Source organism: Orbilia oligospora (genome assembly GCF_000225545.1).
Source record: "Orbilia oligospora ATCC 24927 unplaced genomic scaffold scaffold00007, whole genome shotgun sequence".
Classification (NCBI taxonomy): Eukaryota; Fungi; Ascomycota; class Orbiliomycetes; order Orbiliales; family Orbiliaceae; genus Orbilia; species Orbilia oligospora.
In genome coordinates, this window is record NW_011645564.1 from 1,526,622 (window position 1) to 1,546,339 (window position 19,718).

At 44.9% G+C, this 19,718-nt stretch overlaps 2 protein-coding genes across 2 annotated transcripts; one reads left to right on the plus strand and one right to left on the minus strand.

Moving 5' to 3' along the window:
- Window positions 1–2,317: 2,317 nt before the first annotated feature.
- On the plus strand, window positions 2,318–8,333 carry AOL_s00007g427 (uncharacterized protein; the record flags this gene model as incomplete). Its single annotated transcript, XM_011120328.1, has 8 exons — window positions 2,318–2,737; window positions 2,815–3,022; window positions 3,099–3,227; window positions 3,282–3,335; window positions 3,402–5,342; window positions 5,404–5,484; window positions 5,572–7,861; window positions 7,937–8,333. 8 exons carry the CDS (start codon window positions 2,318–2,320, stop codon window positions 8,331–8,333), a joined length of 5,520 nt encoding a protein of 1,839 aa, XP_011118630.1.
- Window positions 8,334–10,799: 2,466 nt separating this feature from the next.
- AOL_s00007g428 (uncharacterized protein) lies at window positions 10,800–15,409 on the minus strand (the record flags this gene model as incomplete). The annotated part of the gene is made up of 4 exons (XM_011120329.1): window positions 10,800–14,345; window positions 14,407–14,574; window positions 14,721–14,788; window positions 14,911–15,409. The coding sequence occupies 4 exons, from the start codon at window positions 15,407–15,409 to the stop codon at window positions 10,800–10,802; spliced, it is 4,281 nt and encodes a 1,426-aa protein (XP_011118631.1).
- Between the last annotated feature and the right edge of the window lie 4,309 nt (window positions 15,410–19,718).

The following is a 19,718-nucleotide window of genomic DNA, read 5'->3' on the forward strand; positions in this document are numbered from 1 at the left end:
GTTAGAATCACAATCTGGCTTCTCCCAAGCAGCCTTCGACGAACATACCGATACTGACATTAGCGAAAAATTGTAGTTGCGTCGAATTCTAGGTTAACATAATAAGCAAGCTCAGTGGAATTCTAAAGGCACCTAGGGTTTCGGCGCTACGCTTTGAATGGCGGTAGCACTAACATATAATATATCGGACTTCCTCCACCCATTATCCGACACCTGCCGCCGAACGAGATTTTCATGGTATTCCTGGGACTCATCAATAAGATCTAAGGTGAATGTTTTCGTCGCGTTATACGTAAGAGCCGGAGAGAGTAAAATGAAAATCGACAATACTGAAAGTGTCAATCTTAAGAAATTAGTCGCCATTTTTAATTGTTAAAACGAAAGCAATAACGGCTTCATCCGCCGAAAAGGGGGGCTTTATAGAGAGGACGGTGTATCGATTCTAGCTCTCGATCTAAAAAAAATATTTTGGAGCATTAATGCGATACAGGGCGGACTTATAGACTGAGCGGGCAGGGTTCGCAGTGAGTCTCTTTCGGATAACATGCACACTCACACCCTCTTCTCAGCCTTCCCTTCTAGTTTGAAAATCAGGGCCCGGAATTTAAAGCGGTTTGCGGGCGAACATGATCTATGAGGCTCAAAACTTACATCCGCGCCAATACTCTCCGACCTGCCTAGATATTACGAGCAAGATTGCAAAATGGTGTGACAACCAGCGCTATAGCCAAGGAGCTATGGGATTCTTGGCCTGCACGTTGAAAAGCACTTCTTCAGAGTCAATTCTAAACAGGGCGTCCTAAGATTTTTTTTTGGCCAATTAAGATTGATGGACACCGAGATGGCTGTACATATACCGACGACGGAATGCAAATCAATGAGAAAACAACCATACCTACCGATAGCTTCCAAGGCGCCTAGGTGGCAGCTTGTGCAACTTAATGGAGATATATTATGACTTCAACCGGTGATAGCAGGTACCAGTTTGAACATCGAATCTATATCTATGAGAAAATTTGGAGAGTAAACACTTAAGCCTTAACCGGACAAAAACTTAAGTACTATAGTCAACTCATGAAAACTCCCATTTGCATATATATGACGCCCCAGTTCGCTAGTGCGAATGTAGCGACCAAAAAGAAGCGAACCCCCATAAGCCCCATGTTACCTCGCCTTCGCAACCCCAGCGCATCTTCCCGTCTTGGAGCCGCCGAGGCGAGGCTTCGATATTCCCAACTCTGAAATGTTGGAGCGGCTGAGGAATCGTCAGTCGCATTACCACTAGAAAGATGCGCCAAGGTTCACAATCACTGCATGAAAGACCGACCCGCAGTCTCGGCACCGCAGCTGCGAATTCGAAGCCGTAATACCCGGAATTCGCCAGGTGTAGCCTCATTAGAATTCGAAGTTGGGTTCGGAACTCCAGCGACTTACCTTCTACGAAACACATATGCATTTTACAGACACTGTAACCGAACTTGAACGGAAAACTGCGGGGTCAAACGGGCATCATATTTATGGGAAAGATATCTTATCCAACTTGAATGATCGGTACACGGCAATGGTATATGCATGTAGCAACATATAAATTTCGCGACATATATTATATCATATGCATATATTTGTACGGGCTGTGAGCATATCGACTTAGTGAAAGAGCACAAGCAGAAGTGAATGAAGATTTCGATACCTAGACTTGGATTCCGCACTGCGAGAATTTCGAGTGCCCATATTACTCGAGACAGCTCTTCGCTTCGAGCTCTCCTACACGTGCACACGCGCACATATACCAGTGGCGACGTTCTGCAACTGCGCCTGCTCGTCGTTAAAACAAGGCTGCGTTACACAGACCCCCCAAAAATACAACAGAGTGCAACACAACCTTGCCTAAAGTTTTAGTGCATCTGGGTGGCCCTGGTCTCGTACCCACAGTAAAGTGTTGCCGTCAGGCCAAGTTAGAAAATAAGCTCAGACATATCCAAGGCACTCGTCGTAATCGCCTAACTTCTAGAATTGATATCATCCTAAAGACCTAGGCGTTTTTTCACATTGTAGGTGAACATATTTTATAGAGTTTAAGGATCCACGCCAAGACCGACCGGGGTTTAGTGGGGCTGATCGAAAGCGGGGTTTGATTGGAACAATTTGGCCTTGCTTACCTGAGGCTAGTTTTCAAAATTGAGGATATATATAATGTAGTTCGATAGATTCGGGGACCATTTTCTCCGCATGAGACATTCCAAGAATCTTTAACCAAATTCTACATTGGCCGTTTCCCTTTTATGCTGTTTTGCGTTACTAATCGAATATAGCTACAATGACCGTGTCTTCTCGGGAAATATCTGCGGTGGAAGGCTCGGTCAAAATGCTCTCAATCAGCAGAACCGGAACACTACAGAATGAAAAATCCCTTACGGTTTCTCGTCCTGGAGAAAGTTTATGCTGGAGCGAGGCTAAAATTCGATTCAGAACGAAGATTTCACAAACGAGTCCGCGTCCAAGCGAGGAAAACATCGAACGGTTCCTCAAAAACAACAATCAGATAGACGAAACCATATCCGAGTGTGAAAATCTCAAAACTGCGGCGAATCGCCAGTACCACGGTAGTACATCGTCGAGATTCATTGGAAAACTCCTTGAAGTGCTTGTTGTTGTGAAAAACGTTGGTGATCCATTGTTACAATGCGCTCCCGAGAGTGTGAGCATTGCGTGGAGTGCTATCAGTCTTTTGATTGGTGTGAGTTTCCCATTATCATTCTATTTATTAGAATAGTTTGAGGAGTTTAATATTTTATTAATTTAATGGGATTACAGCTCGGAGTCAATGACATAGAGAACTGTGGTCGTATCTCCGAAGCCTGCACCAGCATCGTAACCATAGTGTTGAATTGCAGACTCTACGAGAATCGCTACCAAGATGAGGAAGCCAATTCCAAAATAATAGAATCCGTTCAAGAACTGTTATCCACAGTTCTTGACTTTTTCTGGTTAGCCAATAAGAAATTGCGGGACAAGAAAATCAGTACGTTCTACATATATCTATCGATCTAAGTCACCTAATACAAGAATTCAACTAACAATATTTTCGTTACACTTAGAGCGACTTTTTAAGGATATATTCGATTCAAAAGTTAATGAAATTTATCAAGATGTGATAACACGATACAAAGCCCTCAGAGAAGATACAGATCTTGCGTTTCAGGAAAGAGTTATGGAGTCGCTACTAGGTGAGACTGATTATCAGGTATATACGCGCTTATAACTAAGACCGGTGCTTCCAGATATGAAAAAGGAGAAGGGAGATATCATTGAGTTGTTATTTCCAGCCTTAAAAGGTAACCATCCCCCAGTATCTTAGTCAGATGTATCTAGCTTGCTGACACAATCTTCGGGATACATAGATATCACTACAAATCTAGAAGATTTAGTAGGTGTTACGAAGGGAGTACTATCAGAGATACAAGTCCGGGACAAATTCAAACGTTACAAGAGGAACTTGAAGCCCACGGATACCCACTTTCGACAATTAACCGCCACCTTGCAGCCCTTCAAACATGGAACGTCTCATCTATGTCAATGGTTATTCAGACACCAACATTACCAGACCTGGGAGAGAGTACCAGCCAAGAATCGCCCGAAAAGAGATGAGGGTCTGATGACTAGCTTTATTGGAACTTACGATAGACTACCTAGTCTAGTATTCTCCGAGAGTGTATCAGAAATGCCCTCCACGAATTTACTATACATCAAAGGACGAGCGGGGTTCGGCAAATCCGTTATGATAGCTTCGGTGATTAAAAAACTGCAACAGGATTCTGTTAATAATACCGAACCAACATCTATCCAAGCTAGAACTAGCGATACCGCAAAAGGGACAACTGAGAAACATCCCGTTCTGTACTTTTTCTTCAAGAGAGGAGATGATGCCACTCAACTCACATCGCGAGGCTTCTCAAGTCTCGTAACACAGCTCTTCGACGAGGATCATGCGAAAACAAAGGAAGAGATGGAAGCATTTATCAATGCTATAGATTCAGTACAGACCAATCCTAGTACCAATACCCCAGGACAACCTTCTGAAAAAAATAGCGGTGCTACCGGGGAATCAGATGCGGGGCCTCGATCTAACCAAAAGATCTCACTAACCACATCAAATCAAGAGCTACTCCAAGTCGAGAGTATCGCAGCAGCAGCTAAAAAGACTGTCTATATCGTCATCGACGGCATTGACGAATGCACGGACCACGAATCCGAGGGACTAGTTAAGGAGTTAATAAACCTTAGCCGCTCGAAAAAGGCCTCCTTCAAAATCCTGATATCGAGTCGCGAAGACATGGGATTTGAGCAAAAGTTCGCGAGAGAAGATGACCAAGAAGGGCGAAGAAAACTCGAGCTTGCAACAACTATCAACGGTCCAGGCTTAGACCTAGACACGCAGGACCCTTTCCATTGCTTAACGCATGACGACTTCACAATATTGACTGTGACGAAGGAGACAAATTCTGAGGATATGAGAACATACCTGAATAATTCACTTCAAACAATCATGAAGCGCCGGCTCCCAGAAGTATCCCGACTGAACAGAAAAGACCCTCGTCAGAGAAAACTTGACGCAAGAATCAAAAATATCGCAGAGAGTATTCAAAAGAAATCCGATGGAATGTTCACATACAGTGCAATGGTAATTGCAAACATCGGCCAACCTTCCCCGCTATCTCTTACTGAGCGATTGAGGAATCTTCCAAGTGGAATGAATGAGCTTTATTCCCGACAACTCGAAGCGCTTACAGGCGCAGAAAGGAAACTTGTAACACTTGCACTAAAGAGAATTGTTTGGAGTCCAACCGACATGGGAACAGTTGAAATAGCCGATGAATTTAAGCAGATATATCTTAAAGAGACCGAACCTGAAAAGGAGGATAACGTCGACGATTACGACGGGGGAAGCATTGACGGCAGCGAATCCGAAGAAGAATACGCTGTCATAAACCATGCGGATAGCGAAGATTTTGGTACAGACGAGGTTCCAAATGGTAGTCCACAGGCAACCAGACCTCCGTTGCATCGTTCAAACACATATCCCGGGGAAAATCCAATTGAGAAAGCAATGCGAAACCCTGAGATCGCCGATACGATATACCATCTCGAAGGTGCGGGCCGTGATTTTTTCAAGTTCACCAATAAGAAGCGTACGATTGGTTTCATCCACAAATCTGTCCGCGATTGGTTTGAAAGTGAATCCGCAAAAGCAGCCCAGCGAGACTATGGTATCAAATCCGTGGCTTCTCTGTTCTCCCACGACACTGAATCAGGCGAGCTCAAACTAACACTTCCCATACCCTGTAATTCTCCAATCCCCTCCCTTTGAAACTAAAGCGAGAGGTCAGCTAAGTATTATCATAGGGATCGTTGTAAAAGGTCAATCGGAGTCTATGGAGTTCCAAAGCGAGAAGGACGCTCAGCTCGATATATTAATATACATCTGTAAGTGATAATTGAGCCCAATTCTTAAAGGGTAGAGTACGAAATATTCATAAATGGTGACTGATTTTCCCGGTGACCCCGACATAGTGAGAGTTTTGACACATCCTCGTTTTCAAGAAACATACATGCCGTATCACAAGCCCTTGAAAGCAATAGAAAAGAAAGAAGCCAAAAAACTCAAGAAGGCGGGAACGCCAACCGTTAAGGAGACTGATACCCCAAAGCAGATTATAATTATCCGCGAAGCTCCTGACGGCAATCTAGAAAGCGTAGGGACTGATGCGCAGCAATTATCAGATCCAGAAATTCCCTTGGGAGACCCGATATCAGACGAACCAAGCACCAAATCTCTAGACACTGCCGAGGACAAGATTATCGATAACAGCGGAACTGATGAAGAGGAAGAAGAAGTGACGCAAAGTTTGCTTCGCGATGGACCCCAGAGATGCGAAGTCCATCAATGGATCCACCACATGAGACAAGTTGGGAAACTCTGGCCCCGTGAAGAACGCAACGGCAAAAAATGGACAGAACTCAAGGACCTCTTAAGAAAATTCAGCGACGGCGAGTTTTTCAGACCATGGTTTGTACAAAACTATCACCCAAACTACGAAGCAGATTGTACCACCGAGTTTATGTGCGAAATGGCGCTCGGTATGGAGATAATCCATTTAGCCGCATTCGAAGGCTTGGAAATTTACGTGGAGTTCCTCATCAACGAGACAGACGTAGATCTCGGGAAACTTTCAGTTTCAGGACGAACGGCCCTTAACTATCAGGATATACTGTACTTCCCGGAAACAGTTAAGCTCGTTTTAGAGAAGAATATCGATATTAACATCAAAGATATGGATGGTGTCACTCCGTTAAATCTATGTCTTGATTGCAAAGAGCTTACCCAGGATGTCATCGACGGGGACAGCAAGCAGGTCAAAAACTTGATTCAGACCTTAAAATATCTAATCAACCATGGAGCTGATCTCAACAATCCCCTTCCAAGCGGTCTCTATCCGGTGCACTGCATTAGCGAGATTGACGAAAGCTTATTTGACCTCGCAATTGAAAAGGATCCTACAATCTGCAGAACATATTCCAAAGGAAGACAAAGAACTGCATTACATACAATCTGGTCTTCTACTATCCAGAACTCAACTAAAGTCTCCATTGCGCGGAAACTTCTTGAAGCGGGAGCAGACCCTAACGCTCAGGATTCGGATAGCAGAGCTCCTCTATATGAGGCCGCATTCTCCGGGAACAAGGAAGGCGTTGAGCTCCTGCTCGAGGAAAAATACGATGTTGATATCAACGATGAGGATGTTAATGGTCGAACAGCACTCATTGCATTGGCATCATATGATCTTGACGACACCGTAGCGATGGACTTGGTAAAGCTACTACTGGAGCACAACGTCGATATAAAACCGAGGGCCAAAAATGGATGGACTGCATTGCTGTGTGCTTTATGGTACGAGCATTGGGAAATCGCAGAGGTACTAATGGAAGCTCATGCGAAGGAGCAAGGAGATGACCATTCATATCTCACACAAAAAGACATCAATGATGAAACAATCCTACACATAGCCGCAACTGATATAAGATCTGGTCTAAAAATTGCAAAAATAGTGCTTGAGAAGCTGACAGCCGAAGAGAAGAGCGAGTTTTTGGAGGTCCTGGAACCAACGAAAGGCAGGGCAGCTTTGCAACGATCCCTCACTAAACGACATCTCGAATTTGCTCTCTATATGATTGAGAATGGCGCCAACTGCCACGCGATAGACTCCTCCGGAGAATCTGTTGGGGACACATTTTTGAAGATCTGGTTGTACTCCAGGAAATGCTCTAGCTATGATCTATACGATTCACGGCAAATATGGACGAAACTCTATTGTGCCATCTTGCCAAACGATCCGGAAAACGCATATCTACACCAGGCGATATTTAGTAAGAGTATGGGAATGATTTTAAGTCTTGCGGAAGTCGGCGTTGACCCCCTGAAGAAGGACTCAGAAGGTTGGGACGCATTCGACTGGGCATATTGCTGTGAACTGGTGGGGGTATTACAAGAATGCTTTCCAAACATCGAAGTCGACTATCAACTCCGGAAAACAGAGTCCAGAGATAAATTCGCCCGCGTTACCGGCTGGGATGCCGAACGATTCCAACCGCCGTTGAAGTTTTCAGAAGTTGACAATATATTCGGATTGGATAAGGACTTCAAAGATACCCATGAAGAGAAGGAATCGGACGTTTGTGACCGTGACATGTGCCCATGCCCCTACGAAACTCGTTACTCTACACTAGCAAACCACCCGATCGCCCCTTACGTCGATTCTTTCTACTACGAAGTGACAATCCTAGAAGCCGAGGATGAGAAAAAGTGAGATATTACTTCCCCCGTAGTGATTCCTCATATGAATTCTAGTAAACTAACCTTACATATGTTTCTTTGTAGCACGAATGTCATCGTCGGTTTAGTCGGAGAGGGAGCACCGACGTTCGAACTTCCCGGCTGGGACCATAAAAACGTCGCATCATACGGCTTTCACGGCGACGACGGCCAGGTCTATGCGCCTACATGGGCAGTCGGAGACAACACAGGAAGACCATTAGAAACAGGACCGTCTCCAGTTAATGTCGGCGACACCATTGGTTGCGGATACGATAGCATAGATCATAGGATATTCTGGACGTTGAATGGGAGATTCCTGGGGTTCTACGGAGGGTTACGCGTTTACGGCCGACTCTACCCTTGCGTGGGGGTTAGGTTCTATTGTTCAATATCTGCGAATTTTGGCAACGATCCTAGCAAGCCTTTTAAATGGAATGGGGAACATGTATGTGAGGTATAGAGGGTAAAATGCATATGGATTTCGAATTGTAGCATATATAGACTTTGTTATATCAGCGTTCCTCGAGATATCAAAAATAGTACTTCGAGTCGACTCAATATCAGATATCAGGTGTATATATGATACCTCGCCTCGAGACCCCATCCAAAATGCAACAATTACAACAAAACCACACCATTATTAACCAATACTTTCCCAACTTAAACCATAAAAAAACAAATCTCACGATACCAATTAATACATCCCCGCTTCTATACCCCACCATTATAAACACTCACTTCTATCATATCATACAATCCATTCAACTATTATATAGCACTAATATTCCATGAAAACTAAACGATTTCCGTACCGTCCGAGCCGAGGACCATAACTTTTTTCATGCACAAAGCTTGGCATATACACTTACCTCTCAAGCTCAATCGATATACCTCGTCGATAGGATATTGATATTCAAAAAAACTATATTTGGAATATCGGAATATCTCCGATGATAGTTATTTATTTATTTACTTAAATTTCTATCTATTTATTTATTTTCCTACTATACGTAACACTATAGTACTAGCTAAGTACGCCGGTGTACGAAAAAAAAAGGAATCTAAAACACCGCCTTGTACTCCGATGCACCTACGGAAGTTACGAAGCACATATATCCCCTGTGAAATTTCCGACAAAGACATGTGCATTTTAGTAAATAGGATTCAGACTCCCGATCCTTCAGCTACTAAAATTCAAAAATCAGAATCAGAATCAAAGACGGGAAAAACAAAGACAAAACTAAAAGAAAAAGAAAAAGAAAGACCAAATTAAAACCCTCGAGGGAAAAAAAGTCCCTTGCAAAGCTCGCCAATCTCATCTAAAGAACTCCTCCTCCCAACTATCCGGCATCGTATACAGAGTACCAGGACAGCAAATACATACATACCCAACCACCTCCAAAAAAAAAAAAAACTTCGCAGCCTTAAACATCTACAAGGTCCAGGTATCTTCCCTACCATGTCTACCAGGGTAACCCCTCCCCCCAGCTCCCACCTTTCACTTTTCACCTCTCTCTTCCAAAAACGTCAACATGCATGGATAACATTTATGCATAAAAAAAAAAAAGACCACCCTTCTGTTATGAACCTAAATAAATAAACAACCCCTCCAGCCCCTCTCATATTCGGTAGGTACAATGTTCAAGGTAAAAAAAGTTATCAAGTATCTATTATCATTATCCATTATCATTATCTATTATACTAACCCCTTCAAGGGTAATAGTTTACCGGAATTCTACCATCTATCGGTAGAAAACCACAAAAAAAAGTAATATATATACCAGCAAAAAAAAAAAAGGTCAAAAAGGAAAGAAAGAAAAAAGTCCACCAAGAAAATTAGTGAATGTATGTATGAGTCAGAGAGAGAGAGACAGAGAGAGAGAGATATTAATTATTAGAAGGAAGAAAAAAGAAGTAGAAGAAAGAACAAAAAACAAGTCAACTGTGAAACAAAAAGTCCTGGGTATCAGCGGTGAACCGAACACTTCGATAAACACCCATCCAGGTCTCCGGGACACACAAGTCCCATCTTGTAAACAAGATTTAAAAGGAATATGAATAAAAAAGTCAAGCTTTTTCCTTTTTTCCCTTTCTTCTTCCCCTTTCGCATCAATCTCCCTCTATATGTACAAGTACATATTCTATGGATAAGCATCGTATCCATAAAAAAGTAAAATCTCCAATGACGGAAAAAAAAAAAAAAGAACCATTCTTCGCTCGCTCAATCCATTTTGCTTCATCATCGAGAAGAACAGAATTTGAACAGCGCTAACGAAAAGATGTAAAAGCAAAACCCGCTAAAAAGACACAAGACGCTCGCTCGAAAAGCAGCAGCAGATAGTAGTAGCCTGGGTACTCGCAAAGGAAAATAAACAACAGCTCGGAGAGCAAGAGAATGCGGGTATCGTATCAGTGATGCAAAGACATAAGGAAATGGAGAGCCGCATGCATGGTAGTCACGTTCTCGCTCATTGTGCAAAAACAAAACAAAGGAGAAAACAGACAAGGAAAAGGAAAAAGACCGCTGTGCAAAGAAAGGACGCTTTTCTTTCAAAAAAGCAGACACGCTAAGGGGATTCAAGCTGTAAAGGACACGAGTTTTCGTAACTGATCCTAAATCATCTATCGTCGTGTTGGGGCAGGGGTCCAGGATCTCTAAAAGACGAGATCGAAACATAAAAGAAAAAAGGGGATTTCCTAAAATACATGCTGATGGTGGGGAAAAGGTCTTCATTAGGGTATCGTAGACCAAAGGGAGTAGAAAGTAATGCATAATCCAATGATTATTTGTCCATATTTTTTGCAGTAATTTGCCAAGGATTCTTATTTTTGTCCCAACGATTAGAATATGTCGAGAACAACGGAAACCCTACAGTTCACGTGCAACCGAATGGTGACGGCTCATCAAGCCACGACTCCACCTTTTCTAAAGATTGTCGAAGATAACTTTAGTGGGTTGTTGGCGTTGAGCTGATTCACCGGACCCGTGATTACCACCAAATTTGCCATTGAGATAGTCGTCAAGTTTCTTCATGTCGCCTCGACGCTGCCATTGATATTCAGATTTCTCGGCATTGGACCGGGATGAACGATAGGGTTCTCTAGTAGCACCATTTGCACCAAGAGCGGGGGCAGAGGCATGGGCAGTGAATGGGCGGCCGAGACGAGCAGACGATGGGCGGGCGGCGGGCTGACTAATGGGGCGCATGATTGGTCGGTCGAGACGTCTGGCGGGGAGAAGCTCGGGGCCGAATGACTCAGTTGGAGTTGGGCGGGAAGCGCGTAGCGGGGCGGGGGTGTTTGGTTTTGGTTGTATTTCCTCCGGCTCCTCGCCTGAGCTTGGGCTATCCAATTGAGAGGCATGAAGATTCGTAGGTTTGTTGTCAGCCAGGTTCGATTGAGAACGCTTGCGTCCTGGTGTCTTGGAAAGAAGTTGAGCTGCTGGGTCAATAGCGGTGGACTTGGCTCGTGGACGAGAGCTGGGCATGCTGGCTTTGGAGCTCGGAAGGCTTGCACGGGTGGCGCGACGTCCTAGAGGGCGAGCTGCGGCAGCATCTGGAAGAGGGCTAGAATACTCAACCTTTCTGGCAAACGCCAAGCGGCTCTTGGATGATTCAACTCTAACGTTTTCTGACTGAACAGGGCTGCGTGGTTGTTTTGCAGCGTTCGCTTCGATGATTTCCTCCGGCGACCTTAGCTGAGTAATCTTCTTTTGCATAAGTGGTGTCCTAGCACCCTCAGGAAGAGCGGCTGGTGTGTCCGGTGCAGTGGCCTTGGACGGTTGAACTGGTGATGCCTCATCATCGGAGAGGAGTGCTTGGCGAAGACGAGTACGTGGGGAGAAAAGTTTAACCGGAGAAGGAGCAGTAGATTTAACGGGTAGTGGCTTGATTTCAACAATCTCTTCATTTGGATTGATGCGGACAACAGATTTTCGCTTGCGCTGGATCTTTGGTGTAGATGGGGTCATGTCGATGGCAGCAGATCGAGTAGCTACCTCAGGGCCATCACTGTCGGAATCAGAACACGCACCATCGTAGGAGTAACTTGGTCGCTTTGGGTCTGGTTTGCGTGGGACCTTCTCCTTGTCAGAACGAAGAATGCTGCGGATCTCATCATCAGCTACTGGGGTGGTCTCCCTGCTAAGTCCCCTAAGATGTTGTCGTCCCATCGAGCTAGGAACAGCACTATAAGCTTTGCCGTCTTCGCTTTCTTTAGACTCGGCATGGCGTAGGGCAACAAGTTGCGGTTTCGACTCTTGTCTAAGCCTGTCGAGATTATCGAACATGATTTTTTGGCTGGGATCAAGGGGAGAAAGGTCGTCGTAATCTGTTGGCACGCTCTGCGATGGCATTCGCATGTTCTCCTGGAGGACGCGTAGCTTTGCTTCGATGGCCTGGACTTCATATGACACGACTTGCGGAGTAGGAGTCGACGGATTGGATTCCTCGATGGTGGGCTCCTGCGGGACATGCAAAGCCGAACTAGATCGGTAGGCCTTATGCCAATGCTGACCCCTCAACTGCTCATTCTTAGTCGTCGCAAACAAAGGTTCGGCATCAAGCTTGCTGAGTACGGCCAAGCGTCTAGATCTCGCAAGGGATTCTTGGGATGATTTGGAACCAGATCGCCTAAAGACATCTGACATCGGGGTTTCAGAGAGGTCTTCAAGGTCTTGGGGCGAACGAGCATCAGGCTCACGTACGTCGTTCAACAGAACAGACTTGAGCTCCGGATACTCCATCATCCCTCTGCAAAGGCGTCGGATAACCGTTAATTCAAGTTCGGGGCTAATCGCATCAAGTTCCGCCCAAGCTCTACCAAGATTTTTGATGACATCTCGCTTTTTGCCTGGCTGCAAGCTGTAATAAAGTTCCTCGATAGTCGCCTTCACAACAAAGTCAAAAGCATTTCGTCCCAATTGACCCTTAGAATCATGTGGAGCCGCTGTCTTGAACCCTGATTGAAACGGATCATTTTCAAGTGATTTTGAAGATTGGCGTTCAAGAGTATGCCTAGCCATAGAGCCATTACTTGAACGAGCCAGTCGATCGGCGGTTTGCGAAGATGATGAGGGCCTAGATGAAACCAGGTGGGGTTTGACAGTGGTGGCCGCCTCAGGACCGAAATAATCATCGCGTTGAGGTCTTTCAAGAACAGGATATTTTTGTTGCTCTCGAACATCGTATGAAGTATTCGCCCTCGAGGAGGTTGGCCGCGATGAAGGCAATGGGCGATTAATGGGCAGCTCAGAACCAAGTGATTCACGCCGAGCGGCCCTATCTTTGCTTTCTTGCGCTCGCGAGCCCCTACGGACAAATACCCTTGGCCTGTCTGCCGGTGAGTCGCCAGTTTGTGCCCCAGCGGACTCTCCAATCTCAAAATGGCGGGATCGTTCGCTCCCCAGTTTGTTTTTGGCATCAAGGCCCCGGCCCGCTCTATGGCCCGCGACCCTCGCATTAACCTCAGCTGAGGCAAGCTGACGTCCAAAACTACCAGCCTTGACAGTAGTCTCCCGATCTCGAACGTTGTCCTTAACTCCGGTGGAAGGGCGACTCGCTGGCTGGTTGGTAGCTGTTGATGGCCTGGAAACTGGTGTGCGAGCGTCCATGGATTTCCTTCCTACAACTGGAACCTCAGTTGTTGACGTAGCCCTACGATGCGCCCGTAAATGTTGTCCAGAAGCACCTCCTTTCCCGGATTCGGCATCAGTATCGACAGCTGTTTTGACTGGGGTGACCACATTGTGCCATGGTCGATAAGGAGCAGGGTCGATAAAATGTGTGCTGGATCGAATACTACCCCAATTCCAGTCCCACCCAGGATCTATCGAAGCCAAGGAATTCATATCAGGGAGGATTTCATGTTCACTTTCCTTAGTCTTTAATTGTGGCCGAGGATATTTCTTGATGAGTGCGACTAACTCCGACTTATCGGGGCAGTCGTCGAAGAAGGGATCCTCCAAGAGTTCATGGGCGTGCGGTCTCAAGGTTGGATCGGCTTTCAAACATCTTCCAACAAAATTCTGGAAGGGCAGTGAGAAATCGGCGGGTAACTTTGGCTCATACCCCTTGCCAATGGCAGCCAGCGCTTGAGCAGTATTAACTGTAACATGAGGAGGCTTTCCAGTTGCAAGTTCGTAGGCCGTGATACCCAAACTCCAGATATCGATTTTGCTGGTATATCCCTTTTCCTTGCTTAGTCTTGTGTTGATAATTTCGGGTGCCATCCAAAGCGGTGTTCCGACAAAGGTGTTCTTAGAAGGCATATGCTCTTCGACACGAGCAGAAACACCGAAGTCCGCCAGCTTAACTTCACCGGTCGAGCTGAGCAAAATGTTTGCAGCCTTGAGATCGCGATGGATTAAATGATTCTCATGAATGTACACAAGAGCCTTGAGTGTTTCCCGTAGTATAATCTTACAGGTACTCTCATCGCTGTACGAGCGAGAAGGTGAATGGGAGCGAGATATCTATGACATTACGATGTTAGCATTGGAAACAATGGCTTTTGATTCGGAGTCGTCTCCTCACTAGTTCTGCACAAGAGCCAAAATCAACAAGTTCCATAACGATCCACAAGAAATGGTTCTTGAAGAAAGATACATAATGTTCGGTGACATTGGGATGCTGGAGGGAGGAAAGAATTCCTATTTCGTTCTGCAGTTCACCAATGTCATCTTCTGGGCTTTCGACATTAAACTAAATTGAAATTCAAGGTTAGTTTATCTTTATTCAACTTAGCGGGATTTTCCGGATCGGTGAGATGTTGGAATCGGCTTAAAAAGGACTCGAGATGTTAATCCCAAGACTCTTCCCCCTCTTCGACAACTTCAACCAACACTTACCACTTTGATCGCGACTTTTTTGTCCGTGGTTTTATCCACGGCTAGATACACAGTTCCAAAAGCGCCTCCTACGGTTAGACAGCCGGGTTAGCATTCAAGTATCTATTGAATTGTTGATAGAATTGAAGTTTTTTTTTTTTTTTTTTTTTTTTTTTTTTTTTTTTAAAAAAAAAAAGAAGAAATTACATACTGCCAAGTGTCTCCAGAAGATGATAATTTTCGGCTAACTGTTTACCAGAAACTCCTTTACCAGGAAGACCATATTGCGGTAACTTAACTTCCTCGGTCCAGTCCTTCCCCATTTGTGGTTGCGACAATGAAGAAGGACCGGCCGACGAACCGGGACGAGAAGCAGAGCGTCGAGCACGTAACTCCGGACGGCCAGACGGTGTCAAAAATCGATTACTTGCAGAAGACTGCGCACGCAGGAGAGGTCGGACAGATGATGGTGGTGGTCCAGGTTGAGCATTGTTTGAAGGACGACTGGAACCAGGAAAAGCGGGTGTAGATGTGCGAGTTGAAGGTTCAACGGCTGATCCACGTCGGGCCAACGCAGGTACTCCTCCCGACGACCATAAAGCCTCCGGAAGAGTGGCTGGCAGAGACGGTCGCTGCTTAAGCGCTGCTCGTCGATGGGATGGAGGCTCCCTTGGAGGCGAGCCGCTTGGGGTGAATTCTTTGAAGGGCATATCAACCCACTAATTCAGGGCGTTCACCGGCACCCTGAATGAAACCGACCGAGCGACACAATTTTGGGTAGTTGGCGACGGGTTGACGACGGGAAGGATAAGATGGGGGATTTTGATTGATTGGTGATGGCGATGGTGGTTAGCGTGTCGTCAAAGCAGTTAGCGGGAGGGTCGTAGATGGAAAGTCGTGATGGCGACCGGGGTGGAGGGATGGTTGACGTTGACGTTGGTGTTGATGTCGATGTCGTTGGAAGACGTTGAAGAAGGTGAGAGGATGAAACGCGTTGGTTGACTATTCAGGTATACCTCTGTCTCCTAGCTCTGGGGTAGCTGGTCGTTCATTTGTGTCGAAGCTCTACCTAGTTACGGAGTACCTCTCTCTATCTCTTTGTTGTTTTGCGAAGGAGAGAGATCCCAACCTCCTAACTTGGTCCTCTCGGCTACGGATTGATTGATTGATCTTTGTCAATCAAAAAAACCGATAGCCCAGATTTTATCGAAATAATTTCCGTTAAATGAATAATTGACGGGCACCCGAGGAATAAATAGTGTACTAACTAGTCCAATGTGCCTGTTTTTGTTTCTTTCTTTGACAGGCAATAACCAGTTGAATGTCCAGGCGCCGGGCTGATGGATGGATGGTTAGAACAGGATGGGGGGTTCAGGAAGGTGGGAAAGAACAAGAACAAGAACAGGAATAAGAACAATAAAGTTATTTTTCCTTTTCTTCCGTTCCCTGCTGATGGGCCGATTGATCGATTGATAAAGAATAATACTATCTGTATCTGTATCCGTATTACTGAACGTTTCTTCTTCGTCCCTTTCTCTTTTGTTTCCCCCTTCACCGTAGACAAATAAGAATAGGAAATCAAGAAGAAGAATAAGAATAAAAGAAGGAATAAGAATAGGAATAAGAATAGGGACAAGAATAGGGACAAGAATAAGGAGAAGCCTCAACAATTACTTAGGTATTAGGTATTAATTATTATTAATGTTCGTTCGTTCGTTCATTCATTCGCTCATTCATTCATTTACAGGAACTTGCTGACATCAATCAACAATACCGAACGGGGGGCAGACTACTCCGTAGTAGTAACAATAATAAGAAGCAGAAGAAGCAGAAAGCAGAAGGTAATACTGATAAGAAAAAGAGAAGAAGAAGAATCCGACTTGCCATGCCCATGCCCATGCCCATGCCACGCCACGGTCCATGCCTGGTTTCTCCTGTTGCCCGCGACACATACTTACAAGAACCAGACGAAAAGAGAGAAACCAAGACACACAGGCACCAGGAACCAGGCACCCTTGGGCGGCACTTCCACAAGTCCAAAGAGCGTGCGTGCGTGCGCGAGAAGGATATGATGATGTCGTTAGTGAGTGAGTATTCCCAGAGAAAAGAAGCCGTGAAATTGCAATTCCGGCGTGGGCGCTAGCAGCAAAACAGGCAAAGTCCGAAAGTCTGAATCAACAAAATAGGGCTGGTTGTCAGGCCAGCGGGTCGCAATCGCCCAGCCCCCAAAACACGCTAATGCACCCGAAATTAAAGCTGACGGTCCAACTGGGCAACTCCAACTCCGTTGCGCAGGGATGGCGCATTTACCAGCCGACAATCCTGTTCCCATCGACACGACCGCCAAATCAAAACAACAACTCGGTCGCATTCCCGTCGATTGAAAACCTCGCTAATGCCTCAGCTTCAGATCGATCGCTCATTCGTATCGGCTGCGTCACGTTTTCGTTCAGGTGGGACATACTTACTTACATGTACATCCTGCACAGGACACACATTTATCCCATGCATTGCAGTAGTTAGCAAGATCTCTCTCGTTCTAACTATCTCTCGTTTATTCGTTCAGTTCAGCGAATGGGTAATAACGACCGAACTTATCGGTCTACCCGGCGCGGTGGGGTTTTTCCCATGTTCACCCAAAAACACGCAATCTCCCGCTAGCCCAGACGGCGTTCTAATAGCTAATCTCCGTAGACGCTTGTAAAACAAAAAAAAAGAGGGCTCCGAACATTGGATCTCGAAGATCTAGTAACTAAGGTCTTTTACAGAATAGTCTCAAAACCTATTTTTGTGGGCCCTTGAAAAACAGGAATCGTTCATTGCGTATTAGAAAAATAACGACAATGCTGGTTTGAGATCTTCCGACAACATCAAATCGATTTCATTCCGATATCCGGATCGTAGCCACCTTTGACAGAAACGGACTTTACACATTTTAGAGCTTCCCTACACAATTTTCTTGGCTTTACTCTTTTTTATCAAATTTGTGGCTTGTTATTACAAAAAAAACTCTCATCTGCCCTAGGCCCTAGCTCTGAATTCAAAAGAAACCACCATACTTCCATGAATTAACTGATTGTTTTGATCAATGCTTTAAGGATCTTGTATTCTAGAGCTCTCTGTTGCAATTGACAACAATGCACGCCTGCAGAAAACCCGAGGGTATTTATCAGAAACCGAAGCAAAAAAAAGCGTCTCGTATCGACGCCGCCCGCATCTAACATTCCGCACCTTCTCTCCTCTCAAAAGTACCTTTCAGGACAAAATAGCCGACAAGATGTTTGATAAGGGCTGCTATAAATGGAGTCTCCACAAGGCTTTCTAAAAAGTTGGAGGAGGCTGGGGAATAGAGTTAGTTCTCGATACATCGAGACCAGAAAACAATAATATTACATCACTTAATAGGAACTTCTTAAACTAGTCCGATATGCGGGGTTCGTTCGACCTGATTAGAAATTATTAAATTCCGCAATCGAATTTGTTCGTGTTTCCAGATTCCCCTCCCGCTCTCTTTTTTTTCTTTCCGAGGGTTTCCTAGTTTTCATGGAGTATATTTTTCTACTATTTCTTTAGTTTGCCGAATATACTATACTACTCCACAGTGATATTGAAACACATACTGAAACCATAACTGGGTCAATTGCCGAAGAATTCTAGGAATCCTTCTTTTTCTAGTCTATTAGTTGAATGTTGTGATGTTGTGAAAATCCACGCTTTTCTCTCCATACCGTCAGCCATGTGGGAGGGGTTTCACGAGTACTCGAGTTTGGCAACGTTGGAAAAAAAACCGGTTGCCACACTATAATGTAATGTAACACCGCCGTGGACAAGAACGTTCGGTCTCAAATGTATTTTTTTTAAAAAAAAAACGGCCGGTTCGCGGTCACGGTTACCGGGGCTGTTTCGTAATCCTTTTTTACCCTTCGATTCTTTCGGCTGCAAAGACGGCAAGAAGAAGTTGGAAGAAGAAGGGTAACCGAACTCGAAGCAAGGAGTTCCCAGTACAATAGCGGCATTGATCACCTCGGAGCTTGGTATACTGTGCCTCTGCTACATGAACATGCATGGATTTGTATCAAGTTTTTGGCCCGCAAGCTTGTTATTCAAATCTGATTGATGGATCTTTGGAATGCAAGATCCAAAATAAAAAAATAAAAATAAAAATAAAAATAACCGGTCGTATGCGCTGCCAGTAGCTGCCATGCCAGCTAGCTAATTAACCAGCTTCGAGCTACACAGTAACGTTAACTAGAGTTCGTTGCCTTGAAACTTAAAATATGATACCGGTTCCGCCCCACGGATCTACTAGCTACTAGAACCACATGCTAGTTTGGCACGCACGCGATTTGCGTTCACGAGGACCTGTTGACTTCCAAAACTATACCATACATATCAAGTTGGACCTAACTCGGCCTTTTAAGCACTCGTTACTTGGTATGTAAGGTGTCAATTGGGATCTTCTTCATTCACTATATATACCCTATATGACGTTAAAGACCTACAATCTAATCCAATTACGAGTACTCGAGTCAAACAAAATCAAGAAATATTTAGGCCAAAGCTGCCCTGCAGTTATCTACTTAAGTAGATATCTACCATGTGGTGGGTTGTAATTAATATTACAAGTACAATGCTCAATGCAATGCTAAGAACATCCAGACCAAACGACGCCAGCTGGTCACGGCCAGCCTCAAACTCAATTTTTCCCTGCAGCGTATATGATATCGATCTTTTACTATATCCAATACTTCACACCCCGCCAGCCGGGCTGAAACACACTATCCTGTGACATCATGATGTTTACCGAGGAGAGGCTTGTCTTTGACAATACAACCAAATCTTCTTACCAAAACAACGTGCTGTGTGTGCTAGCTGATGCTAGCTGCGTCGAAGTCCTAATCGCGTAACCCGACCAATTGCAACATCTCAACTCAAAAAAAAAAGATGCAGCCTTCCCTGTCAGCATTTCTTAACCCAACCCCGCATATATGCATAGTTGGTTAGACTTAGACTCTATCA